Source organism: Tenrec ecaudatus, chromosome 4 (genome assembly GCF_050624435.1).
Source record: "Tenrec ecaudatus isolate mTenEca1 chromosome 4, mTenEca1.hap1, whole genome shotgun sequence".
Taxonomy (NCBI): Eukaryota; Metazoa; Chordata; class Mammalia; order Afrosoricida; family Tenrecidae; genus Tenrec; species Tenrec ecaudatus.
In genome coordinates this window covers 100,002,212-100,014,543 of record NC_134533.1, presented here as the reverse complement: position 1 = coordinate 100,014,543, position 12,332 = coordinate 100,002,212, and the positions used below count along the sequence as shown (strand labels likewise).

Below are 12,332 nucleotides of genomic sequence, written 5' to 3'. Positions count from 1 at the left end.
ATGCCTCTGACATACATCCTAATATGAACAAACAAAACACAATACAACTTTTGTTTTTTATGTTGAAAACCAGATCAGGTCCAGCATACATCAGAGAGGGAAATCAACTGACGAAGTTTTAACTGATCAAGTCAGATTTATGCTTTTGATCTTCTAAACTCATCTTGCCAGTACACTCTTTTTGGTAACCGCTTTCCTCCCAGCCCTCAACCGTGCATCTAGTTCACTGGAGGCTTGTTTCAAATGAATCTTGAGCTCACACTGTCGCCCATAGCCTTCTGCAAACCGATTCTCACAATTTAGGCTCTGATAATTCAACATCTCCTTCAACCTCGGATTATATGGTTTATAATCCTTTGGTGACTGATGATGGTGTGCTTCTTCCATGTGGACTTAGTTGGCATCTCCCTTAGATAGCTGCTTGTTTGGAGACAAGCCTTTTAGACCCATGATGCTATTTATCTGATAGCCAGGCACCAGCTAATTTCTTTGCCACATTTTGCTGTAGTACCCTAATTTTCTGTGTTCATTCCAGAGGGTGAGTATCGAGCAGGGCCATGATATAAGTAAAAATTTTTCGCAAGTTGGAGCTAGGAGTTAGTGTGAGCCCAAAACCCATTCCCGGATCTATGTTTTGTTTTTGTTTTTTAATTTATTTAGTATTAAATTGGGAGTTAATACATAGATCATATCATTCCATAGTTCAAGCACAATTGTACAATTGCTTCTACAGTTTCCAAAAATAGATCATATCATTCCGTAGTTCAATCATGTCAAGCACAATTGTACAATTGCTTGCAGTTTCCAAAAATACTTTTTCTTCCTGGACTCCTTGACACCGTCTCCCTTTTACCCCACCACCCCTGTACCACCCCCATCCCCGACTACCACCCAAACCCTTATTCTACTTGCTGTCCCTACAGGTTCATCAATCCTGGGTTTCATTTACCAAAAAACAGAAAAACCTGTAACACAACTAACTACTACCTATGATGTCTAAGAGATGCAGCATTCGTGACTCGGGATAATGGTCATGATCTGTTTGTCTCCACACGTCATCAACAACATCTCGAGTAGTCTCTACCAAGTCAACAACTTCCAGCAAGGAGAGGCTGTCCAAGTTATAAAACTCCTAAAACAGAAATGTATTCATTTTTAAGCATGATCACATTTCTAAGTTAGATAATAGTTAAAATGTTCTCAGCCTTTTCTCAGCTGCTCACAATCCTAACATCTGCCATATTTTCTTTTCTTTCAAACACATATTACACCTCTTTATACAACCCACAATTTCTTTCTCAAATATATATATTATGAAATCAAAAAGAAAAATAATTGTATAAAGTATTAATTTATGTACCCCCTGGATATCACTGACTTTAAACTTGCACTTATTTATTCCCCCACTGACGTGCCTTAAATCCACATATACACTACTCACTGTAGTTGGTATATGCTTGATTCAAACATTTTGTTATGCTAATAATATTATCATAGTAAACGTTTTATTATCCCATATTTTATCATTGCTTAAAAAGAGTCTAAAACCAATATTACTGCAATAATATTGAGACTGAGTAGAAAATTACTCAATTTGAGTTTTCAAAGAATAGATTTTTTTTCTCACCATACTTAAAATGGTCATTTATTTACAATATGTGGATACAAGGAATAACCTATCACGTATATATGAAATTCAAAATTTAAAACTACATATTTCAGAAGCTATTATCTCTTCATAGATAAACCCTTATTAATGAAATTAATTTTCTTTTGTCCTGTCTGCTGAAAAGGGAACACATTTTTTAGAAAATATCTACTAAAGATTAAAATTGTATTCTTTTCAGAGATTTTCATTTCTAAGTTGTACTCAATTTACATACATATCTTTAGTAAATCTTCCAAAAATGAAGGACTTAGTTGGCCACAAAACATCAAATGACTGTAAAACAGGTAAACCTAGCGAAAATTGAATTGTACAGTATATTCATAAGCTTGATAAGTAACAATGTATAAACTACATACTCTCGCAACTGTTTCAAATAATTCTTTAAAATAACTGGCTCTTTCTCTACTAATTTGTTTATTTCCACGGTGAGCTTGTTCTATCCAAAACTGGAACTCATCACTTGGGGTAAGAATTCCTGAAAAATGAAGAAGAAAAAAAAATCATCAGCAAAGCCAGAGAGTAGTCTGATTAAAGTGAAAAGCCAGAAATTAGTCTGATTCATTCACTGATTTTTAAGCAAAATTTAAAAATTTAGAAGACTATGCTATAAAAATGAGGTACACATAGTCTAGAACGTCCACCAAAGGCACAGTTACAAAAGCTTTTGTTTAAGAGATCAAGCCTGTCTGATGGATGTAAGCAAGGACCAAAGCAGTTGAGACTCAGGGGGAACAAGAGAAATAGGAAAGAACACTGTCTGCCTGTTTGTTAGAAGTCTGTGGCCAAGAAACAAGCCAAAGGAGCTACAGCTCTTGTCTTCTAAGAAAAGGCCAGTTCAGAGATAAGCAGAACTCTAGGATAGACCACCGGTAGCAGGTCCCACTGTGTAAAGTGGTGGGCCAGAGCCTCCTAGATTTCAGAATTGGCCCTTCACCAACTTGGTTTTGGAGTGTAGGGATGTTGTTCGTTAATGCCGTGGAACTTGGGCTGCCGTGCCCAAGTATCAGAGGAACATGGCCTTCCAGGTCAGAGAAGTGGAGTCTCCATTCAGATGACCTAGGAAAAGGGGGCTGCCCACAGCTGAGGGAGTAGTTACCATCGCAGTAAGGGCAAGGGCTCAATCATACAGACTCAGAAAGGAGACAGTTATTTTTAAGCTTTAGGCGCTAATGCAATTTATTCTTCAGGATTTGGACTTGCTTGGTGTCTATTATCCTTCTTTCGCTCCAATTTCTCCAATTTGTCACGCAAATGACCACGTTGTACCTATTAGATCATTATGCTTTGGAAGCAAACGACTTGTAGTCTAGATGTCAAAGGTTCACAGATAGAGGGGAATTTCGTCCCAGGTGAAATTTGGACTTGGGGTTGATTTAAGGCTATCAGAATGATGATGCCACGAGGTGCGTGTATTTGCATGTGTCAAGGTTTTTCTTGGGGGAATAGGGGGAGATGCGGGCGTGAAGGGGTGATAAAAGGTGAAATGTTATAGACTGAATCATCTTTAAAAAATAATGTATTCTAGATCCAAAGAGGAGCCCTGGTGGCCACAGTGGTTACGTGTTGAGCTGCTGACTGCAAGGTCAGCGGTGGAAAACCACCAGCGGCTCAGGACTTTCTACTCCAGTAAAGAGTTACAGTCTTCAAACCTCACGGGGGAGTTCTACACTGTCCGGCAGGGTCGCTGAGTCAGCATCAACGCCAGGGTAGTGAGTTAGTCTTTTTGTTTTGGTAGGTACTAGCCTCTTTGCCTGTGGTTAGATCCCACTGAGAGATGGGTTGTCTTTGTTATGTTAAAGAGGCGGGATTATTGTACCAATGTACAAGAGTTGATATCTTTTGAGATAAAAGAGGTTATAGATGCAAGAGTAATTAGCATAGAAAGACAAAAAAGATGTAGAACCTCATAGGACAGGAAACTCAAGAGATGAGGATCACATGGAGATCTGGAGGGCTAGCAGTTGGATACCACCCGCAGGTTCAAGCTTGTAAACTCATTTGGCCTTTTTTAGAAAACAAAAAAATTACTCAGTACCCACCAGGCAATTAAATACTTTTGTTGTACAGACCATCATCCAAGATAAAGTGCAAATATCTGTGCAGGCCCCTGAATTGTTCTAGCGCCCCCCAGAGGCGGTATCACCCATGGTGGGAAATACGGATTCATAGATTGGGAAAACACAAGAGCAGTTCTACTTTGCCCTGTATGGTCACTTTGAGTTGTAATTGAGAGCACACAGTGAGAAAAAAGCCTTACGCTAGGGTCAGTATCCTAAATTCAAATTCAAGCCTCCTAAATTTTAAGAAAATAGGATTCTTTGTTAAATTCATCCACTCCTGGTATTTCTACTTTAGCAATACCTGGTAACTAAGAGTGGAAACCGGAAGACATGGAGTTGCCTGCGTAGGGAACAAATGCGTGTCCAACAACTCAAAATGTCCACTATCCTGCGCAACACGAAAGATTACAAAGCCCCTTAAGTGATGATGTGGGGGTTAGAAATAAATTTTGGAAAATCAGAAAATTTTTAAACATGGAATTTGTGAGTAATTACTAACTAGAATTATAATTTAATCATTAATGTTGTCACTTAAATTTCAAAATATAAACAAATTAAACTGTTATTTTTACTTTTGTTTTCAATTTTTCAGCATAGGAGATTCACTGGAAAACCTAGTCACATGCTACAAATAAGCCCAGGAGTCTTTCCATATGTGTTGTTGTTGTGAGGTGCCGCCATGGAGGTTCCAAATCACAGCAACCCCATGGACAACAGCAGGGACAACATGCTTCCCACCCGATGCCATGTTCGAGCTCGTCACTGCAGTCACTGTGTCCATCCACTTCCTTCAGGGTCCTCTTTGTCGCTGACCCTTGACTTTGCCAAGCATCATGTCCTTTCCGTGGACTGGTCTCCTGATAACATGTCTAAAGTCTGTGAGACGGAGTCTTGCCATCCCCACTTCTAACGTGCATTCTGGCTCTACTTCTTCTAAGACAGAGCTGCTTGTTCTTCTGGAAACCCATGGTAGCTTCAAGATTCTTCACCAGTACCATAGTTCAAATGCATCACTTCTTCCTCAGCTTCCTTATTCAATGCCTAACCTTCACATGTAGATGAGGAGACTGAAAATGCCATGACTTAGGTCAGACACACACCTTAGCCTTCAAAGTAACAATATTGCTTGTAAGAGGGCTTGTGCAGCAAATTTACCTAAAGAAATCCATCTTTTGATCTCTTGACTGCTGCTTCCAAGAGCATTGATTGTGGATCCAAGCAAGACAAAATCATTGGCTACTTCCATCTTTTCTCCACTTCAACATGGTACTATTGGTCCAGTTGTGAGGATTTGGGTTTTCTTTACATTGAGTTGTAATCCACACTGAAGGATGCATTCAGCAAGTGCTTCAAGTCCTCCTCACTTTCAGCAAGCAAGGTTCTGTCATCTGCCTATCAAAGGTTGTTGATAATCCCACCTCTGATCCTGATGCCACATTTTTCTTCAGACAGTCCACCTTCGTTGATTACCACATACAGAGTTGAATAATAAAATGCTGACACCTTTCTTGAATTTAAACATGCAGTGTTTTCTTCTTATATTTGCACAACTGCCTCTTGCTCCATATACAGATTAGATTCTGCATGAGCACAATTAAGTACTCTCGAATATTCATTCTGCTCAAGCCTATCCCTAGTTTGTAATGATCTATCGGCTCCTAAAGCTACTTTACTAGTCAAGGAAAGTACAAAACTATACTTTTAAATAATGATTAGAATAATACATGATTAAATAATGATTAGGGTAATATATTTCACATTATCAATCACATGATAATAATTTACCTATTGCTACAATAATAGTATAATTAGATAACTTCATAAAATACATTCTAAAATAAAAGTTGTCGATCTATTATCTGTGCAAAGTATACAATTATTTTGTCTGTGAATCACACTGTATTAAAGATTATAATTTCTTCTTTTATAAATCAGAAAAGCTCCAAATGTGTAAAAAATCTATGAAAGAATATATCTACTTACTAATGTACAGAAATAATGAAATGAATAATGTAATGAAATAATCACTTTGTATTCGATTAAGCTATAATCATGTACCTCGTATGTCATCTTCCTTAAATTTCATTTTTGATAAGTTAATGTCTGATCTTCGTAGAACTATACCCAAACCAGCTTCTAATTCGCTCAAAAGATTCTGAAGTTTGGGATCAAAGTTTCTGCTCCAATCCTGATCCTACGTAAAAACAGACAAAAGCAACCATTGAATAAAATCTAGCCAATCAAAAAATGACTTCCTATAGCACTGTCTAGAAACTAAGTTCACATATGGCGGCCTCCGTCAAAGACTACTCCTATCTCTAGTTCATATAGGTAGAGAGACTGAAGGAACGGGTAGACTTCAGAGGACGGGGTAATCCTCTTAGAAGTTAAAATTTTATACAGATTCTTTAATATATAGATGTGAAGAGCTACTGTGGGTTGTGTTCTTTTAACCTTCCTCTAATATTTCTATTTGCTACAACTAAACTTATTCCAAAACTAAAAAATTGAGAATATTTTTATTAAAAGGCTAAGTTAATACCACTGATTAAAAGGAAAATTATTAATGTCATTAACAATAAATTGTTAAGTATTACCTATAGTTATTGGCATTAGCAGATTCAATTTAATATTACAATGTTACCATTATTTTTATTAATATTAGAAAATTGGTATTAGAATGTTCATTTCGACAAAGCATTTGTTAAAATACTCGGTACAAGAACCATCATCACAGAGCTACTTCCATGTACTCACCTTTAACAACATCGGTGCAAACACTTGGCGTACAGCCTGATAAAGAGAACTGATAGGTGACTCCAGCATGGATGAAACAAGAATGTTATCATGTAGATTCTGGTCAGTAATCACTTCAGGTCGCAACTTGAAAAACACCAACACTTTATCTTTTGTGTCGCCAAAATCAACCTAAATATGATAAACAGAGTATTGTTAATGATATCTTTGTAAATTTTAATGCTTGGAAGAAATGCTAGATTACATTGTTGAATCATTGTAATCATACCCCATAGGAAAAATTAATTCTAGAATATATTTTTAAGTCTATCTTGGTTTATTAAGAATATCTCGGTTTAAAATGATAGCAACATAAGCACAAATGCGCTTGACACAATGGATGGATTAACAGAAAGCACTATAAAAACATTGTTGGCATATACTATTAACCACTCCAGCTAATTCTGAAACACTGCAGCTCAAAGCTCTGTGACCCACATACACATTGATGGGTGCTTTATTTCTCTACTATACCCAAAACTTGTTGGCTATACTCCCTCATCTGCAACTAGCACTCAAAATGATGTCTTTTAAATTGTTTATAAATTTAAATGTGGAAACTAACATCAAGCTCCTCAAATCGAATAATTTCAAGGTATGATATAGCTAGACCATTTGCATTTAGACTGGGTGAACTGACGATGAGGATGGCACCGGACGGAGCAGTGTTTGGTTCTGTTGTGCACAGGGTTGAAAGGAGTCACAAGAGACCCAAAGGCGCCTAACAACACCTGTTTAAAGTAGGTCAGTTTATCGTCTTTAGTTCATCTGCTCAAAGGAGATCATGGCAGCACACACTCATTTTCACAGTATTCTCAGTTATTCTCCAGGAGGAGAACTCTGTGCATTAAGAGGCTGTCAAACAAGAGTACTGCTATTTGTGACGACCATCTTGGAGATGAAACATGTTCATGTTACTCTTCTTTTTTCTGGACCATTACAGTTTTTGGTCAGTGGGAAGGGGCTGCGCTCTATGTTGCCACATTTCTGCAAATTGTCATTTTCACATACATGCAAAATTCTGCTAGTGTCTGGGGTCTTAAAGACTTGAAGGTAAACAAGCGGCCATCTAGCTGGGAAACAACAAAGCCCACATAGAAGAAGCACACCAGCCTGTGTGATCACGAGGTGTCCAAGGGATCAGGTATCAGGCATCAAAGACCAAAATATCATATGCGTGAAAATGGGGGAGTGTAGAGTAGGGACCCAAAGCCCATCTGTAGGTAACTGGACATCCCCTTACAGAAGGGACGAGGGGGGGGACACAAGCCAGTCATGGTACAGCATAGCAACGATAAAGCATACAATTTTCCTCTAGTTCTTTTTTTTTAATAGGAGTATATTATTTTTTATTTCTTTTTCCCAGTGTCTATTTTTTAAAGATTTTTTTAAAATAATGTTATTGGGGGCTCATACAACTCTTATAACAATCCATACATATATACATATAAATCAATTATGTAAAGCACATTGTACATTCATTGCCCTCATCATTCTCAAAACATTTGCTCTCCACTTAAGCCCTTGGCATCAGCTCATTCCCCCCTCCCTTATGAAACCTTGTTCATTTATAAATTATTATTTTGTAATATCTTTCACTGTCTGACGTCTCCCTTCAACCAATTTTCTGTTGTCCATCCCCCAGGGAGGGGATTATACCCTCCACTATCATGATCCCAATTCTACCTCACAAATCTGGCTAGACTAGAGATTGCATACAGGTACAGATAGGAATCCAGGACAGATGATCCCTTCAGGACCAGTGCTGAGTGGTGATACTGGGAAGGTGAGATAGAAAGGGGAAACTGATTACTAGGATCTACATATAACCTCTTCCCTGGGGGACGGACAACAGAAAAGTGGTGGAGACGTCTGACTATGTAAGATATGACAAAACAATAATTTATAAATTATCAAGGGTTCATGAGGGGAGAGTGGAGCAGAGAGGGAGTGGGGGAAATGAGTTGCTGATACCAAGGGCCTCAAGTGGAAAGCAAATGCTTTGAGAATTATGAGGGCAACAAATGTACAAAAGTGCTTGACACAATGGATGGATGGATGGATTGTGATAAGAGTTGTATGAGCCCCCAGTAAAATGATTTTTTAATTCTGCTAAAATGATGGTGTCATTCCAATGAAAACGTGGTAAAACAAACTGCATATATGTCTTTAACTTTTTTAATATTTATTATTAAAAATTATCTTTAAAAATTTATCTAAAAAAATTCCAAAACCACCTACTTGTTATTTTGCATTGACAACAAGAACTAGAGTCACGTGCATCGTCAGCTTTGGCTTTGACCTGGTCATGGGCTTTGACCTGGTCAAAGAGCGTTAGAGCAAGGGACCAATTGTCCACGGCCTCTCCGGTTCCAAGACGCCTTGGTGGTACAGTGGGTATGCCTTGGGCTGTAATGCGCATGGTCAGCAGAAAGACTGGGCTATCTCGGGAATCCACTGGAGGTCGCGATGACACTGCACTGACTCTAGGGCAGTGAGTCTGGTTTGGTGTTTTTTTTTGTCACTCCACACAATGACAAACTAGGAACCAATACCCCCCCCCCCCCCCGCTGACTCTCCCCTAAGTTTGCTCATCACTGGCAACCTTTCTGCTGCTTCTCTTTGACCATAATTTTGGAATGATTCATTTCAGGTGAAAAGTTTTTCTTTGGGGGTAACAATATTACTTTCCATCCTCTCATAGGGGTTGGCAAACCATGTCCCACAAGCTAAAATTGATTTATACATTTTTTTAAAAATAGAAAGAAGAATCTTTTGGGCCTTGTTGCTATACATGAAGTTCAAGTTTCAGTGTCCATAAATAAAGCTTTATTAGAAAACCATGTTCATTCATTACTTTACTGTCCATGACTTTCACACTACAAAAGCAGAGTTGCAGATAAGGCAAAGACCATCTGGTTCTCAATGTTTATTATCTGTCCCATTCCAGAGTGGAACCCTATCACCAGAGCTCATCTTCCTCTGGTTTAGGGTTATCAGTGATTTCCTATTCCAACCTCCATGGGCTATATAAGGTCTTAGAAGATCAGCCCCTCCTCTGTCCTCCCACCTCGTCATCCACGCTCTTCTTTCACTCACTTCAAGGTTAACAATCACCAAGGATTTTTCGTTTGCCCTGCTGCTTTGAAACCACGCTGGAAACCAGCTTCGGGCCTTGGGACTTAACATTTCTTTTGCTTGGAACAATCTTAGCCCAGGCCTTCTGACTGCCAACTCATAACTCAGATCTCACTTTAAAATTCACTGACCCACTGAGATCTCACTCCCACACAAGTTTAGCACAGTTCCCAACTATTATCCTATATTCTATATGCATATACTATAATAGACTGATTTTATCTTATCAGCATTATCATTATTCGCTATGCTTACATTTCTTAGGATGATTTTGCAGATCTTTTCCTACTCAAAGGTTACTGCTTAAAGGCAGGAAGGAATCTTTATTCCTAGGGGACCATGGTGATTAAGAGTAAGGTTGCCCACAAGGTCAGCAGTTCCAGAGATGAGATTCTCTGCTCCCGTAAAAGACTTACAGCCTTGCAAACTCACTCTGTCCTGTAGGACGGCTGAGTCAGAATAGACTCAATGGCAATGGGTTTGGGTTTTGGATGGGTCTTAATCCTGGTATCAACAATAATGCCAGGAACATAGTGGCACTTGATAACAATCCATGATTTACTGCTTGTTAAAAGGACCCTTGGTGATAGAGTGGTTACAAGTTGGGCAGCAATCTGAAAGGTCAGCAGTTCGAAATCAACTGCTCCATGGGAGAAAGAGGTTTTCTACTCCTGGAAAGAACTCAGTCTCTGAAACCCACAGGAGAAGTTCTAGCCTGTGCTATAGGGTCACCATGAGTTGGAATCAGTTCACGACAGTGAGCGTCTTATTAGTCACAATAGCTCCTTGACATCTGAACCACAAATTAAAACGTAACATCTCTAAATATGAATAGTTTACAACAATTAGATTGTTGGATTCCATTAGTAATTGCTTTACCCTTTTTTTAGTTTGTGCCATCTAAACTACATTTTCATAAATTCAAATCCATCCCTAGTTTTCCTATTGCATTTTATTTGAATTTTCAAAAGTACTGATAACAATGTACCCTGATTTTACAGTTTGTAAGTCTTTGATGTGAGGCACTAGGAAGTAGAGGCAGGGACTTACTCTGAGTTGGTCAGTCTGTTGGAGAAGCAGAATAGTAAACACGTCTTAAGCCATACTCAAAAAAAACACTTATGGCACTGGAGGCAAATCCGATGCATAGCGACCCTCTGAGACAGGGTAGAACTGCCCTCGGGGGCTCCGAAACTGGAACTCTTTGTGGGAGTAGCAAGCCTTGTCTGTCTCCTGAGGAGCAGCTGGTGGTTTTGAACTGCGGACCTTGAGAATAGCAACCCAACCACTACATCACCAGGGCTCCTCTCCTGAGGTAATAGAACAGTTCAGATCTTATACTGTTGCCACGAATATTAAACAATTAGAACAGTGACTGGCAGAGAAAATAAACATTCTCTACAACCATCCATATATCTTTGTAAACCTAACAATCCTGCCAATGTGTCTTGCACACACTGAGTTCAAAATAGATATTGGTTAAGAACTGAATGAGATCCACAAAGATACACAGTAAATGATTCAGTCAATCTACAAAACTGTACTGAATGCTTGCTGTGGACCACCTAGTCTACAGGCCTAGGGGTATATGCTGGAACAAAACTAGAAAGTTTGAAAATGTTTATAATTTGTTAACTTTCATCTATCTAGTGAGATACATTAACGTGCCAAGCAATTTTTCTCTCTGATTGTCTCTCTAGAGAGAGTGAGAGAAGACAGAGAGATGGTTATAAGCGATGAAACCATTTTAAGCAATCTTGCTAGTGAAGTTAACAGAGAAATAACCGAATTCATGAGGTTTGCCAACAAATAATTAAACTTCATTGTGGAACTTCATGCATCACTGTGTAAACGACTTGGCTTCCTGACCACCCCTCCTGGAGCAACATTACAATCAGTGCACAGTCCCTAGAATCCCAAGACAATCCCTACAATGTGCCACAAAGAACTTCAAAAACGGGAATGAAAAACAGAAAAAGAACTAAAGGAGGTACCTATTTATTTTCTTCCACACTGACATGCATTTATTTTAAAAACTTGGAAAGTCTGCGTGCGGTGTGCTCGTTCGTGGCTGTGGAGCTGCAAGCTTAGCTACCGGGATTCGCAGGGAGGCGCCGTGGATGGCGCGGCAGCCGGGAATGCGAAAGGGGGGAGCCCCTGCTCTCGGGAAGTTCCTCCGAAAGCCACGGGGCGCTTCGAGCCTGCCTCAAAGGGTCACTGGGTGTGGGAATGGACGCACGGCGGCCCCGGTAGAGCTAGGGGGGCCGACGCCCCTCAACGGGCCTGGGCGCGCGAAAGCGAGCCTGGACCCGGGCGCGGGGCCCCGTACCGTGTTGGAAAAGAAGATCCCGGCGTCCGACCGCAGCACCCGCAGCAGCATCTGGTTCCCGTCGTCCAGGAAGTTGTTGATTTCGGGGGAGGTGTCCAGCAGCGGCTGCTCGCCCAGGTCCGCCGTCAAGCCGAAGTAGTTCTGGGTGGTCGCGACGATGAAAAGCTTTCGCACGTCCGCGATGCGGCCCGCCATGCCAGCGCAGAGAGAGGGCGGGAGGGCGGGGAGCGGGGGCACAACCGCCGCGAAAGGAAGGGAAGACCCCGCGGCTGCTCAGGCCGACCCTCGGCCGCAGGGCCCGCTGCGCTCCGCGGTGGCCGGGGCCGTCGCTATGGCGACG

At 40.2% G+C, this 12,332-nt stretch overlaps 1 protein-coding gene across 1 annotated transcript in view; it reads right to left on the bottom strand.

Moving 5' to 3' along the window:
* DYNC2H1 (dynein cytoplasmic 2 heavy chain 1) overlaps positions 1 to 12,332 on the bottom strand; it is a 349,851-nt gene extending 337,519 nt beyond the window's left edge. Inside the window, exons 1-5 of the mRNA XM_075546528.1 lie at positions 11,993 to 12,332; positions 6,487 to 6,657; positions 5,788 to 5,923; positions 2,026 to 2,144; positions 988 to 1,132 (exon numbers count right to left, since the gene is read on the bottom strand). Of these exons, the coding sequence (XP_075402643.1) occupies positions 988 to 1,132; positions 2,026 to 2,144; positions 5,788 to 5,923; positions 6,487 to 6,657; positions 11,993 to 12,187 (766 nt within the window). The 5' untranslated portion in view covers positions 12,188 to 12,332. The remainder of the gene's footprint in view (positions 1 to 987; positions 1,133 to 2,025; positions 2,145 to 5,787; positions 5,924 to 6,486; positions 6,658 to 11,992) is intronic.